At 47.3% G+C, this 15,521-nt stretch overlaps 2 protein-coding genes across 12 annotated transcripts in view; one reads left to right on the forward strand and one right to left on the reverse strand.

The window, feature by feature from the left end:
- Positions 1-15,521, reverse strand: part of LOC124177330 (autophagy-related protein 16-1) — a 237,098-nt gene that overhangs the window by 74,826 nt on the left and 146,751 nt on the right. The gene's annotated exons all lie outside the window — the stretch shown is intronic.
- Positions 1-15,521, forward strand: part of LOC124177329 — a 93,376-nt gene that overhangs the window by 48,070 nt on the left and 29,785 nt on the right. For 2 of the 3 annotated variants that reach the window (XM_046559616.1, XM_046559618.1), the window contains exon 2: positions 6,766-7,169. In XM_046559616.1, coding sequence (XP_046415572.1) covers positions 6,797-7,169 — 373 coding nt within the window. In that variant the 5' untranslated portion in view covers positions 6,766-6,796. Of the gene's footprint in view, positions 1-5,177; positions 5,297-6,765; positions 7,170-15,521 lie in introns of those variants that run through there. The other variant, XM_046559617.1, reaches the window with a different exon arrangement.

Genomic DNA, 15,521 nt, shown 5'->3' on the forward strand with positions numbered 1-15,521 from the left:
AATTTCATCCTACATTTTAACTTCGTACGAGAGATTTCTGTGAAAGCTGAAGCCTCTCCTGGTAATTGGGTGCCCTTGATTACATTCTGTCCCTTAACGTCCCAGGGTAATAAACATCGTTATAAAACATCGTTATAAATTAATGCTGGACGAAGGCGAGGTGGCAGCGATTTCCGCGCAATATCTCGCGTCGCTAACGATAATCCAATATCGTTTTGAAAGCTATCCCGCCGCCACTTCTTTCGATTACACTCGCTCCGCAAGTCGTGGCTCGTCTTTTACAATAGACTTTTTTCTCAACCAGTTACCAGTTGTCCGAGGCAGACAGTGCCCCGCGTGAAAATCCTCTTTCTTTTAACACAACGAATCCCGAGCGATAGAGTAATTTCGCGCGAGAAAATGGGGCGGAAATTTTCATTTTACCATTGTCCCGTTGTAGAAAATGTCAAAGAAATTGGCGCTCCGATATCATTACCCGCCCGGTGTAATTTCATGCAATTGAATCGCGCGTCGCAGATGCTGGGCGGTGTACTCCTTGGACGGAACGAACAACATACACAATAACCAACTGTAATAAGGCCCAATAACCAGAGGCGAAATGAGAGTAGTTGGCACGCGGTCTATGGGTAAACGGGAATGGAAGACACTCCGGAGTAAGGATTGCTATCAATCATACAAAAAGACAGTCGCCTCTAGCTACCGGTCAGTTCGTTACCGGCCGGGGCTGCTGCAGTGCGGGAAAATAATTATTATGAGTAATGACTGTGCCCAGTGAGCTTGCAATCGGCGGGGCGCGCACGGCGGCCCACCCGCGACGTTTTCCTCCAGCGTCCCGGCCGCGTCTCTGATGTCCTCGAATTCGTCATCTCCTCCAGGGATTCTATCAGTTTTCAGCCCTCGTATGGAGTGATCGATCGAATCAATCCACTTACGTACGTCCAATATCATAACAGCGACGTCCACGAGGGACAGGACAAATGCCCCGAGTCGGCACCAGGGTGCCCTAAGTTTTTTCAAACCGTCCTGACCTTCGAGATGTTTGGCGACAGAAAATATTTTCAGTCTTGTAGATATTTTACAGAGTTATTATTCACGGGTAAAAAAGTTTATTATACGAAAATCCCATTTATACAAGTTTCACTGCAGGGGACCGAGTAGGTGGAGAGTCAAGATAAACGATATACCGACTACCTACTTATTTTACAGTATCTACAGTCTCTTCGCGATGATACCGGTAGTTAGCCGTTCGAGAGGATAAGACTCCTTTGCTTTAATGGCAACACCCCGCCACCAGACGAGTTCGTCAATTGCAGGATGAACCCTCAGAAGTGAATTCAACTGCAATCTTTATGCACGAGTTTAGTAGTTTAGAACTGTTTCACTCCCGCCAAGCTATTTTATCAAAATGTTTACCTTGCCTGCAAAGTTTACTAAGATATTTAAATTGCGATAGCGTTCCTAAGAAGTTTCAAGGGGGGTGAGCGGGCAGGCGGGCAGGTACTTACCTACTTGTTTATTAAAAAGCTACCCGAGCTTTTCAAGTGCACGCTGTTAAACGGTGACTTTTGATTATTTTTACTCTTACACGGTAGGCAGGAAACTGAGTCAAGGAAGCGTAAAAAACTTAATTGGGAAATTAATTACGATTTGCTAAGGTATGAAAAAAAATGAACGAACATTTATATTCGGAAGAGACGCAATTAGCAGCATGTGTCTAGACGTTAACCGTTACGTTCCATTAACTTCGGCGAACAAAAAAATTTTAATCCGTGACACTCTTATTATCTGATATAACATGACTTTATTCAAATCAGTGCGAATCAGCGACATACGAGCGTAGAAACTGTAATTCTGAAACGACGATAAATATGTGAGACGCGAAGTCCGATTCCAAGTTCTAATTAATCCACGCGCTGTAAAAAATCTGATTCTCTGCATCACGTTAGCATCAAGACGGCACGACAGGTTTCAGTGTGGTTACGAACAGGCGTTTATATCCAGTAATTGCAACTCGTGAAAAAAAAATAAAATAAAAGTGAAAAAAATATAGTGAAAGATGATACAGGGAATATGGTCGGTGCCACTGTCGTAACAGTACAACTTTAGCGCGGCTAGAAAAGTGCTGTAGCTGAAGGATCAATACCGTTAAACTGATAGCCGTACGCCATATACGTGTGTATCCGAGCATTCATGTGTGGTATAGATTATTCCTGTTTCTCAGAAATTATCTCCGTTCGCGCTCTTCGTCGAGGGTTCCATCAGCGTTGATAATTGATTGAATCGTTAGGTTCAGTCTCTTAACAACCGTAGCTTGTGTTACTTATACCGAGAATCTTAGATGGAATTTGTCCGATTTCGATACCAACAAGACAGCAACTACTCGACGCGCTCGCGTTTTGCCGGAAGAGAATATAATTGTAACTGAATAATCCCCCCGTCACTCAAAAGTGTCAAGTAGTATCATTCGGTGATTCAGCGCTCCGAATTGATTTTAAAACACTTTTTGCCAAGGAGATTAAATCCCATTATGGGGGCCTTTATGCGACGATTAGACACTTTGACACCTGGAGATAAACGACGTTGACGAGGCAAATGATTATTAGCACTCAGCGAATAGTTGGTCGCAAATTGCGACTAGCTACTGTCGCGCTGGGGTTCTGACAGCGGGCTGGTTATATATTGTTGGAACAATTGTCGATCCGACCTCCGCTACCTACGTACCTTGACTTGATGTTACATCGACGCATCGTTGTGGTTAAAATCCAGCGAGGGGATATAAGCAACGACGTGCACTCGCCCAGATAACGGAATGGCCATTGCCACGAACCGTTGCGGTTTCGCTCACGCTGCGCCCGAACGCAGAATAGAATTATTGCCACTAAGCAGTAATTATCAACGCGAGGCGAATTCCCGCTGCGACACGCTACGGCCGCTCTTTCTCCGCCCTCCGATTTGTCTTTTTCTCACTCATTCGACACACGCGTGAGATTTATAATGGCGGTAGCGGTCGGGCCTTACACCACCTACGAAAATGTATCGCGGCAGCGAAGCGTGATGCCGGTGTGAGAAGTGGGTAACTGGGTAACCGAATCCTCGGCAATCGGTATCGAATATTGTTAATCCTACAATAACCTAAAGCTGATTGCAGAAGAAGGTTGCCGCAAAAGGTTTGCATTTCAAATGTTCGAAATTCACCAACCGTAGTGCTCGGTAGATGGAATGAGAATAGGATGGAGCTGAATGTTTTTTTCATCTAATGAAAAAGGACGCGCACGCAGCGATCGAGCAGTGTACCTGTATGGAAATTCGAATCGACGACGAATCTGCATATAAATCCGCAATCCACAAGTGGAATGCAGCCGGTGAGACTCTCGTACCCTATACTCGGTAAATAATATGCACGCGGGTATGGTTTATTCCGCGTAGTTTTCTTTTTTGTCCACTTGTTTTTTCGTTTTCATTTCATTCTTCCACCGACATAACAACCAGTCGTCCGTGACACGTGCAGAGCGGGCGTATCGCACCTCCAGGTTTACAAATTAGAGGCAATTCAAGGGGTGTCTCGTTCGGCCCTCGATCTCGATTACCACCGAGCTCGGTGATGAGGATTACCTCATAAATACTGAACCGCAAAGGGTGCTGCAGCAGCGGATCCAGCACACGTATGTCGAGGCGAAATAAACCGAGCCTTCTGCCACTTCGTGTCAAGATCCTTAATCGCGATATTTAGCGGGAAGGCGCTACACGCGAACCACTGTAAAAGGGGGGTGTGATAAGAATAGTTACAGGCAAGGCGGGGGGCCAGGGATCAGAGGTTTCGTTATACCCACGTATGGGGCGTCGTCGTCGCGACAGGGTGGCTGGTGGGTAACGGGAATGGGAACGGTTCATCAATCTTCCGCGACACTCCAAGGAGGTCTTGCATAATACGACTAAAGTTTAATTACCGCGATACTTCGGCGGTGTCCCCGATTCCTGGTGCGGAGGCACGGATCCATCACCGTACGACAGGTCGTTCACGTTACCCTAAACGCAAATACTTTGGGCCCCGGAGCGACGGGCTGCAGGGCAGTGCTGGTGGACGTCGGCTCGCCTCCACGGACATGACCACTCGTCTTTTCCGTATCGAGAGAAAGAGAGAGAGAGAGAGAGAGGGAAGTGGTGTTTGTTAGCGAATGATGCGAGTCATACTTCTCTGGTAATAGTATCCGTATTCCGGCTGTAGAAGGCAGTGGTACCCACTTAGAGACACGAGGTAACCAGACATAAACCAGTTTTCTGCTTATCCGACTGGCATTTTCCTACGTATCGCCGTCGTCGACTGTCCCAAGGGATCCGACACGGAACGACCATTGGCCATTTACCAAAGCTTCGACAATCCTCCGACGAGCGATATACCTGCAGCATGGGCAGTTATAAGAGCGGATATGCCGTCCAGCGGTCGTCAATCACGTGACAATTCGCCGATAAAGAACCCACGCTGAGTGAGAGACTGCTAAAGGGAGCTTCCCGATGGATATTGAATGGCGCTACAGAAGCTTGGAACAACGGATTGTCGATTAGAGCCTCGCTAACGACGGTGCCGGTCGATGTTCGCGAACGCGACAGCGAAAATGTCCAACTTGGAAAATAGCAGGGAAGGAGTTTGGTCGGTCTCATCGAGGGTCAGCGGGAGACCGATAGTCTCGATGAACGCGTTTGTCGCATGGCCTTTAGCGTCATGTTTCTTGTTTCACCGTGGCGGAAGGGGGAAGAGAGGACTGCTTTTTTCCCTCCGCAGGGCAGAGGTCCTGTTTAGGGATCGTTATCCGCGACGAGGAATCGATAAAAATAAGCATATCGGCTAATTAGCGACCGGAACGAAAGGAGGACAGCTGGCGAACCGGCGCTGTTCCGCGACCAGTTTCGTCGTCGGTTCACGTAATTCCGAGGTGTTGGTGTTAGCGGTGATCTCTTGCCGCGATAGCAGCGCGACTGTCATTGTGATTGGGTCTAGGAACGTCTCCCGCGACCCGTTACTTCGCCATGTGACGCGTCAGCACCTGGTATGCGAAACCCAAAGAGAGAAAGACGGAGTCGTGAGCGGAGGAAGAGCGCAAAGGTAGCGGTGACGGTGGAATATCCGACCGTATTCAAAGACGCCGCGCGTCGGTGTCGTCGCCACGGTCAGGTCGCCGTGTTCACACGTGCGTGTACCATCTCCTAGTTCACGCTCTGTAAGCATTTGCCGAGTTCGAATCTCGCCGTGCGTTGATCCTCAGTCGCCAGACCTCGGTACCAGGCTACAGTCGCAAATGTGGGTACCTAGACGATATTCATCCCGGCATCGAGTATCGGTTAACAAGTGTGCGCACCTTCTTATCCCCTTTCATCTCGTCATCCTGCAAATCTTGACAAAGCGAGTAACATTATCACGGTGATTTCGAGTACAGCGTTTCGTGCGGTACCGAGAGGTGTTTGTTCCGGGATTCATTCGGTTATTTCATTCGTGCGGAGGGCTTAGGTGGTTTGTCATTTCACAGCGTCCACGTAATTCCGTTATCAAAGTCTACGGCCGCTCCGAGCCGTCTGAAAGCCGTCAATGTCGCCTTACGGAATGGAAAAATTGTGGGAATAAAAATTTTACAACGAAAACCTCTCGATAAGAGGCCGCTGATGTCATGTGATGTTGCACAAGGTGCAAGGCTGTATCTCACACCGGGATAAAACGTAAAGAGGTTCACGGATAATCGATATCTTCTGCCATTGTCGGTCCATCTCCCGTTACCGGCTTATACCGCCGAACGATAAACGATGTAGATAGCTACATAAACTACAGGATTTTTCTTTCAAGCGTTATGGTGGAAAAATATTTCACGCCTTAACAACGGGGCACGAGGTTTTCTGCCGCGACCGTTACGGCCAAGTGTTTGCGTTTCGCCTCATCCAGCATCATCTAGTTCAAGAGACACTTTTTATATACCGATGATTTTTCTACTCGCTATTTCACGGCGAGCAAAAATCAACAGGTTCGGCTACCGGAGCGTTGTTCAAACTTGGTCGATACCGCATTTTTCACCATCGAATCGCACGTCACGTTGCGTATCGATAAATGCGACGTGTCATTAGCTACCGGATTGTAAACTATCGATAGATTCACCGCACGATAAACTCGTCAACGAGAATTTCCGACTCGGACCAGTACCGTTTCAACACTTTTACTTAATGGAGTGTGGCCAGCATCATCTCCAAGCTTACGAGCAGTATAGTACGTACGGTACTTGAAACAGGTATTTAGTCTAGACGCGAGAAGAGTGAGCGAGGGGGAGTGAGAGGATAGCGGGTGACAGAGTTTCGGGAAAACTGGCCTGGTAAAATATTTGCTCAAAGACCCGCGCGCAGCCCGCGATGTTTCTATAGATCACGATCGTTGTTCCAATATTTGCTCGACCCAGCGATAGTTATATAGGTACACACGCACGGACTCAAACTTGCATAATTCACGGTTCAGCCGGGCTTCGATGGCCGACGAGGGTTGGCGGTGAGCGATAATGAGCGTACCCGGGGTGCTTCGTTAGCCCTTCAATAGCGCTCAGCCGCCTTCTTCCGACCTTCCCGGGAGTCGCGGGGTGTGCCGGGGGGCGGTACATGGACCGATAGGAAAAGGAAGCGACGGGATAAGGGGACGGGATGAAATTTCAGGTGGAAACGGGTTTCCACCGATAAGGCGAAAGCCGCGAGATATAAACTCTATAACGAACGACCTTTTCCTTTGTTCTTTTCCAGATAACACCGCAGTTCGAGGGTTCGCCTGACAATGAGGAGCAGCCCAGTTTACCGGATGGCCAACGTTCGGTTCGTCCTCGCTATTTTCATACTGATCCTCGGCGGCGCCGCCTCCGCGGACGAGGATTCCCTCGTATCGGCGTCCGCGGAACCGTCGGGCGTCTCGGGTCCGGACTACACGGGTCCGTCCGCTGGATCGGACGAGTGCGACCCGGAGATGGTCGGCTTCGAGCTGGTCACCGGATGGGTTTACACGGACCCCGCCAACATGCTCGACTCCATACCCGGGACGCTGATGCTCACCGACTGCCTCGAGACTTGTCAAGCGAACGATTCCTGCCAAGCAGTCAACTATGAAACGGGTCTCTGCGTGCTGTTCGGCTCGAATGCGGATAATAATCCAGGTGAGATTAAATCGGTACAGATTCTACGAATATACGGGAAGCCCTCGTTAGACGTTTCGAAATTCATGCGTCGCGGTTAGTCTTCGGTATCCGGTGTCTTTGGATCCACCGAGTGTCCCTGATCGAGGTAGGCGTGAATTTCAAAAAATTGCTCCGACCTCGGCAATCTTGGGACTTCGGGTAACGGCGCATGTACTGCGACGCTTTTACTACTTACTTACTGCTACGGATGTGGATGGCAAAACATCTTGAACGAGCACCGATACTCAGTAATTGAAAATTTTCGCAGCAGAAAGTATCTTTGTAGCGCTGTGCGAAAAATTACGTATCGTGAATTTAAATTCCAGATCAGCCCCGAATTGTTTAATCGACCAATTATTCGGCAGCGAGATATCGAAGAAGCATTTGCTAACAGTTTCAGTCATTTGACACAGAAATCAGAAAAAAAATAAAAAATAAATATTGCTTTTCGTAGTTGAAATTACGATCACGAGGAATTGAATCGACGGAAGATTGAGTTTTTTATAGATCGAAGATTGAACGAAATATAAAGTAACGAGCTTCTATTCGCCGAATTATCTCCTTTTCTTTATGGATAAAATATGATTGTTCATAAATGAGATATGAGAATGAAAACATTGATGATTTCACGTCGAGCTGAGTCGAATAGCTCGGCGCGTATATATATATATACATATATATATGTATATATATATATACCGTAGGAATATGTATACCGCACTGCAAATCGCTTCTTGATATTGCTGTAATTATTAATATTGTTATGATTATTGTTACGATTACTGTTATGAGTGTTCTACGGTACGTGGGTATTAGAATTTATTCTTAATCGCTGAGCTCGCGTGCGCATCATACGTACTACCGCGTTACGAATCGCTTAGTATATGCAGTTTCCAACGTGCAGCTATAAGATGTACGGAGCCTCGATGCGAGGCGGTAAGACGACCATCAACCAGCACACACTGCACGTGAGAGGGTGTAATTACGAGATTGAATTTAGACGGTTAGTTCACCTTCGCGTGTTCCGCGATAGCCGGTTCGAACTTATACCTAATACCTCTACAAGATGATAGCGTTTATCGGCTATCTCTTGCCCATCGTCCTTCGACTCTCACCCTTCCTTCCATCTACCTGTTCCATTATCGCGGCTCGTACACGGCGAAACAAGACAAACCGCCGGCTGACAGAGACGAACGAATCTCAATTTGGAGCCGTCAAAGCTCTTCGCCTTTTCCATTCGTCTTACGGCTGTACCAAGGTTGTATGCGATGCCTTTTACCTTGCTCTGAATTGTCGTTGATCATCCAGAAATTTTTACCAACATCACAGGATTTGTGCAGCCGATTTTCCATTTTTCTTATTATTAATCACGGCAACGCTGTACGTATACGGGTGTTCGTACCGGGACAAGGAATATAATTCCGTGAACGAGCTTCGAAAGCGATAATTGAAATCGAATATCTGTTAGCTTAACTTTCGCCGGCGTTCGGCAGGAATAAGTTATCATAGAATATCGTGCATTGTCAGAGGGTGTGCCTGCTGTGCCGGGCTGCCTCCTCGTCTATGAATAATGGATACCAGTATAAGTAAGTGTAACGAGAAATGCACTAATTGAATCTTCCGGGGTGTAATTAATATAAACTATCCGTCCAGCGCTTCACACGAAGTAGAAACATTAATTAAACATTGTAATAGTATACGTCACCAAAAAGTAAGTGATTGAAGTACTTTTTGCCTCTCTCTCCCTCTCTCTCACTCTTTCTCATTCTCTCTTTTTCCAACACGCCAGAATTTCATCCAAAGTGAAACAATTGCAGCGCGGAACGCGGGCCGATCGAACCCGTTACGCGTAGGGCTGCTGAAGCGTTCGATAGGTTTTTTTTACCCGGAATACTCGTCAGTTATTTTCTTACTCATTGTTCATCTCATTCAGAATGACGGAACGTGCCACTCTTTAGATGCCTCAAACTTGTGTATCCGTTATACGGAGGTTCTCGTGCTTTCGTGGAATCCGTAACGCGATTCGATCCGCTCATCTCTCGATCACCACCCGAGAAGCGGACGAGCTTGATCTAATCTTGCGACATTTCGCTTCTCGACGGAAAAGGTTTTCACTAACGAAAGTCGAACTGACGCGGTACAGAATAGGTAGCTGATGTACGGAGGGTGTGAAAAGGTCGAAGGGATTGTTTTCTCTTATTTTTTTCCCTCTTTTTTCTTTCAAGTTTCACGCCGGTCAAAATGGCATTAGTATCGGTTCTCGTCCAGGCGGGATTGTTTGTAATTTGTTTTGAAAAAAGATCTCTTCCGTGCCTCCTCTATCGGTTTGTCAATTTGTCATACATCGGCTGTTCTGAATGGAAATTCTTTTTTTTATATCTATTCGAGAGCGATAGAGGAGTGAGAAAAAATAGAACTTGCGGCGTTGGCGTCGGAACGGTACCGTGCGCTGCGTGCCGATGACACAGGTCAAGAAAGAGAGAAAAGGAGTCGGAGAGAGGAGTCTTTCGTCGATTCAACGTGTCGCCGTGTTTCATCCTGCGACTCTCCGGCCACCTTGCGATCGGTTATTCTCCGTTCATGCTCCGACTAACGGGGACTGACCGCATACCGACGATACCGCGCAGGCTGCACTTGACCATAATACCACATACCGCATTAATGCGTAATAACGATTTCCGTATATAAAATGCACAATACGGTTACACAAACGGGTGCGAATCATCCTTTAATAAGCGGTATTAACATCTTCGGCCGCACTCGCAACTTGCGGTGTGTGCTGAGTCTTTCTTCTTCCACGAGATCGGGGAGCTACGCCGAGTTATCGTTACCTCGTTTTGCTCAGCTCGCGACGGTTCCGCGTTAATTAGACAATAATACCAAGAGCTCAGATCGGCGGAGGGTATCAAGCTCCGATGGGAAAGACCGCGGAAGTCAGCGCTTCGCGTTTTATAGTAATGAAAACGTAGTCAAGAACGGCGGGGCGAAGAATGGAAGGGGGGCCGAGGGATTGGGAAATCTTGGGGAAAAGCTCGCGGGAGAGACAAGCACGTGCCTTTGCGGCACGGGAGGAATTCGAGCATCTGTATAACCGCGGTGGCATACCGGCAGCCAGTGTGACAAATTACACATAATTCACAAGTCAATTTCACACATGGCTGTCCAGTCGGTTGGTCGGTCGGTCAGCCGTCCGGCTCCGGCTCCGGCGATTGAGCGAGCAGTGGGCCGCGAGACCGAGCCGGGTTTCGCGTGGTGGTCAGTTTAATCCACTTAACAACGGCATTGTTGCCCGTTCTGTGTCCGGCCCTTCCTTCGGGCCCTCGGTATCCCTCCGGAGTTCGGTCTCGGGGGTTGCGGGGGTTTCGAGGTCTTCGGTCTTCGGTGCGCCACACACCGCATCAAGGCATCCCGCGTCTGACACGAATCCCATTGAATACGAAAGCTGCCCGCCCGTCTCACACATCTCGCCGAGATGCACACCCACGCACTCGTGCACGTCGACACACCGGTCCGCGCGCGTTTCGATTCCAAATAGCCGTGGGAAATGGCATGCCGCGTTGTCTCGAGAATACTTAACGCGAACGAGCGATCAAAGCACTTCCATTCCGGGCCTGGATCGCTCACTCGTACGCCGAACACGATCGCCCATCCGCAAACCGCAGCCCTAAGACACCTAGATGCAAAGTCATTGCCGGTCTACTTCCACCCAGGCAAACGAATTCGCTTGCTCGCTCGCTCGCTCGCGCACGCAAGCACGCACCCGTGACCCCGTCAAGTCTCCAGATTTAAACTCATATCGCGGTGATTTCCACAACGCAATATACGCCGGCGAAACTCAATCGTGCCACTTCCTATTAAGCCCATTCGCCGGCACATTTGGTACCTTCCTCTTGTCTTCCGCTTTACAGAGGGGATTCAAAAATCGCGACGAGAGGCGATTCATCAACTGCTTAGTTTCACTCCAGGAAAAGATCACGCGAATCAGCGTACAAAGCCAAAATTATAAGCGGCTTACATACGGGCAATCCCTGGAGTGGAGTATGAAGATCTGTAATATTGTCTGTGGGTACGTTCGAGGTACGATAACATGTACGAAATTTCAGTCCTCCGAAATAACGCCGCGCCGAGCGGCTGTACAGCTTCGATGTAAATCTTTCTCGGCGCTTGTAGAAACGGTTGAAAAAATTAGGTTCCTTACATCATCCCCAGGCGGTGGAGGATTAATTGGGATAAAGTTGAGTAGATGGATTATAAACTTCGGGCATGAATAGTACGCATCATACAAATTGCACTCCTAATCCGGGGCTTCAAAATTCAGGGGAGGCAGGGCAACGAAACAGAACCGCGGAAATTTCCCAAGTACTAAATGGCGATCACTTCGCACGGATTATATAAACGGAAACGGCAGCTTTGAAAATCCAGTAAGCCTTTATTCGTCGATTTGAGAACTCGGACAGTAATAATATGGTAACAACATTCGATAGCTCTTTCGAAGTGAGTTGCCGCACTAACAATGCTAATACCCGTACGAATGGAGTCGTTAGACCGGCGTGATGGCTGAGCACGACCGTCGAAACGGTTTATCATTCGACTATAACAACGCTGGACGACAATCATAGCATAGTTGTGACGAGGAGCACGGATTGTCCATGGAAAGAAATGCGAATTGCCGTTCATCTGGATAGACTAATTGCTATGATTTCGCCCACAGATTTTTTCACTACAAGCAGTGGCACCGACAGTCCTTTAATCTGCAGGTATGACTCTCGATCGGCGTGAAGTTGGACGAAAAAAGTAAAAAAAGAAACGTAGTCGGTACACCGTGTATGGTTTTACGCCCGGCATTTCGTACAGTTGCGGGTTCGTTCATCGACTTTAATATAAGCACCGACACGTGCACGCGTTCCTTTATATACGTACGCCTACGGTTACACTCGTACGAGACCACGCTTCTGGGTTATATATTATGCAAATCGCTACGCGTGAGTTATTATTGGAGCTGGTCGTGTGTCGCGTAATCGGGGTCGTCGCGAGGAGCCTGCCTGTGGAAACGACGTGTGCAACAGCAGCTGGTCTGTGATTTTGACCAATCAGTTGACCGCGATACGTGTGTGGATATACTGCACGACGTGCTTGACCTGAGAAAATCGCCTCTCGCTACACGCGAAAACGGGTCCATTCAGGGATTTCGTGGCTGCGGAAGAGTCGGCCGTGTTGCCGGCCTGCCGGGTGAACAGCTCACGTTCCACATTTGGAAGAAGTAGCACTGCCACCGGGATAATCGTGACGGCGAATCATTTCCCGTTACAATATCGAACCGGTACCACGGCAACCTTTTAGTATCGTTATGGCTGGTGTCGTCTGCTCAGCATTGATTTCCCGATGAATCAGCGTGGAAATCTAGTGAAAATATGCGTGATCGTCCAATTTATTTCGGTATCTTATCAGCTGGCTGGTTTGCTGCACGATGATAACGTTGATCGAGGTTCTATTTTTCCGCTCGATAAGGTAAATCTTCATTTCTGTTCAAATTTTTTGGGTAGTTTTTACCGAATGAGTTTTTACCGAAATCACTTCGAGTGGCAGGAAATCGCGAGGATGCGTTGGCCATAATAATCCGTGTAAAGTATGACCGCATATTGGGAATACCGACGGAGGCTCGTTGCCCGACATCGTGAGTGGTGAATCCATTACGAAGGAGTTTTTCACGGCAAACTTGAAGAGGCGGGAGAAGGCATAGAAGGACGCGACGTGCGATCAGCCCCCATTATGTTCGTCGACGGACAGAACTAATTTCATTGTTCGATCACGGTGTTTCGTAAATCGGGAAGCCTTCGAGCGTGATCCGGCGTAGCTACATCAAAGGCATGGCAAGGTTGAAAGGAGCTTCGAGAAGAGCGGAATGAAAAAGTTGACGTTGGAATTCTATTTTCTGTCGCGTTTTTGTTTATGCCCTCAGCCACGATAGGTGTCAGAAATGATTGGGGAAAACAATACACAGCGTCTACGCGATGCGGTACAACGTGCACGGTCACACACCATCTCCTAGACATGTCCTACCTTTTCTCGGCGATCGTAGTACGACACGCTCGGGTACCTGCGGGGCATGCCCCTTGCCAATAAGAATTAAAATTAGAAAAGCCTGGATCACGAGGCTATGCAGGATTTCATTCTTTAATGTCTCATCCGTGAGATGCTTCTCGGTATTTCGTAATTGGTTTAAAGAACTTTTGGCTCACGATATTCTATTCATAGCAACAACATCTTGTGATATCTTAAACCAGTTGCTGACGCGGTGTTCGGACACAATGGAATTGGATCCGAGAGAGGAGAAGAGTAGGCATAAATTTGCAACTTGCGATTCGCGGCGTTACAGGTCGCCGGTGCAACTCTGGCGACAGAGTCGAGCAATTCACTTGGCCGATACTTCTTGACCGAGATTCAACGCCGCGTGGTAGCTGTAGGATGAGCCGTCGTACGTACGGTGAATTCCGATGATCGCAACGGAACAGGTTGTTGCCACCGGTATGATGATACCGATCACTTATGGCTCAATATTGCGAAGCTTGGCGTACATCGCCTTGACGCCATCGACGTTGAAGCCTCGTCTTATTACACCACACTAGAGTATATATATATATATAAGCTGCCGGGTCAATTACTCAATATACTGCAAGTACACCGGCAGTCTGCCATTAACCGGCCAAAAGGAATAGAAATTTGATGTAAGCCTAATATAGGTAGGTGCTGAACGAATTGATTTATTTGGTTACTATAATCGCTTTACGGAATGAACGGCCGGTTTGAATCGGCTATGTCAGACGATACTCTGTTATAGAGGCACAAGAGAAACGTCTTGGCGTTAATGTCAGCAACATTCAGCCACGATATCTCGTGTCACTGAGCAATTAGCTTCGTCCCGCCTCGGGAATGTTGAACTGGCACAATATATCCCACGATTTTATTCGAGAGGTTCATTCCTGGTTCTTCTTTTCGACGGTGTTATTATTTTTTCGTTTTTTTCTTGTTCTTTAACACGCATTTCTGTACCCTGCACGGATATAACGCAGTTGTTTAGATACTCTATAAAGCGAAAGGGTTCGCCGATGGCGGGACCGAAGAACTAAAGGTGGGAAATGGCTGGGTGGTAAATCAGTAAGCCCGGTTTCTTTATGTTTCGTTTTTCTATTTTATTTACTTTGACCGTCGCCACTTTCTCACCTAGGTATCGCACATCGCGAGGCGTACGTGGATGTATACATAGGCAAACCCATACCTAGATGCTATACCCGTACGTATTACCACGGTTCTCTGGCGGTGATTCTCTTGATCTTAACACATTGAACGACTTCGGAAGGGGCCACAATAAAACGGGCTACAAGAATCTTTTTCTCTTCACACATTCGGTGATTTCACGCAGCCGTGTCTGCCGGAATTTCGGGGTGGAAGCACGGAGGAGAAAGAAGTAAGGGATGGTAAAAAAGTAAAGAAAAGAAGAGAGACGGCCGTCATATTTTATTATTTTTTATCACTCCTTATTGCCGCACGTATTATTATACAGCGAAATTGACGCGATGTGATATTGAAACCATTACGAAAATTCCTTCGTAAAATCGTCCCGTGGGGAAAAATAATACCGTCGTTGATTTTTATTCGGCAGCAAACGGATGCCTTAGGGTCAGGTTGGGTTAACTAACTCGTACTCGAATCATTTTTTCAATATATATATATATATATATATATATACATGCATGTATATTATTCCAACACTACGGGTGCGACACTTTAATACTCATCAAAATAATAACAGACCGGTCGATTTGGTGCACCTTGTGTGGGCAGCCAACTAAGAATACAAGTTCCATGTTCACGTGATAGATTGATATTTGATGTACCTACATGTCGGATAGAAATGGCTTCCTCATTTAACCATATCGAACGAAGCTCCGCTGATGATATTAATTACATAATTACCAATGCAATTACCAGCAAGCCTGCCTGCGAACACGAAGCGAACCTCCGCTGATCGGTCAAACCGTAACTTTTTAATGTGTAAAAAATCGGATCCAAGTTCGTTTCGATTATCACGGTCGCTTTATAATGCTGTATAAAGAAACTCCACACAAACCAAAATCTGTGGCTGATTGCTCAGACCGATTTCGGTTGAAAATTATCGCAACGGACGGCTGAAATTGTAGCGGTTACATTTATCAACACGTTATGGTCGGTCTTTACTGTGAAATAACTCAACAACGCTACAGTCGATTACGCGGAGATCCATCGTGAAGTCGAAAACTATCAGTCTAAGCTAACCGTCAACGGTTAATCGCG

This window comes from Neodiprion fabricii, chromosome 3, assembly GCF_021155785.1.
Source record: "Neodiprion fabricii isolate iyNeoFabr1 chromosome 3, iyNeoFabr1.1, whole genome shotgun sequence".
Lineage (NCBI taxonomy): Eukaryota > Metazoa > Arthropoda > Insecta > Hymenoptera > Diprionidae > Neodiprion > Neodiprion fabricii.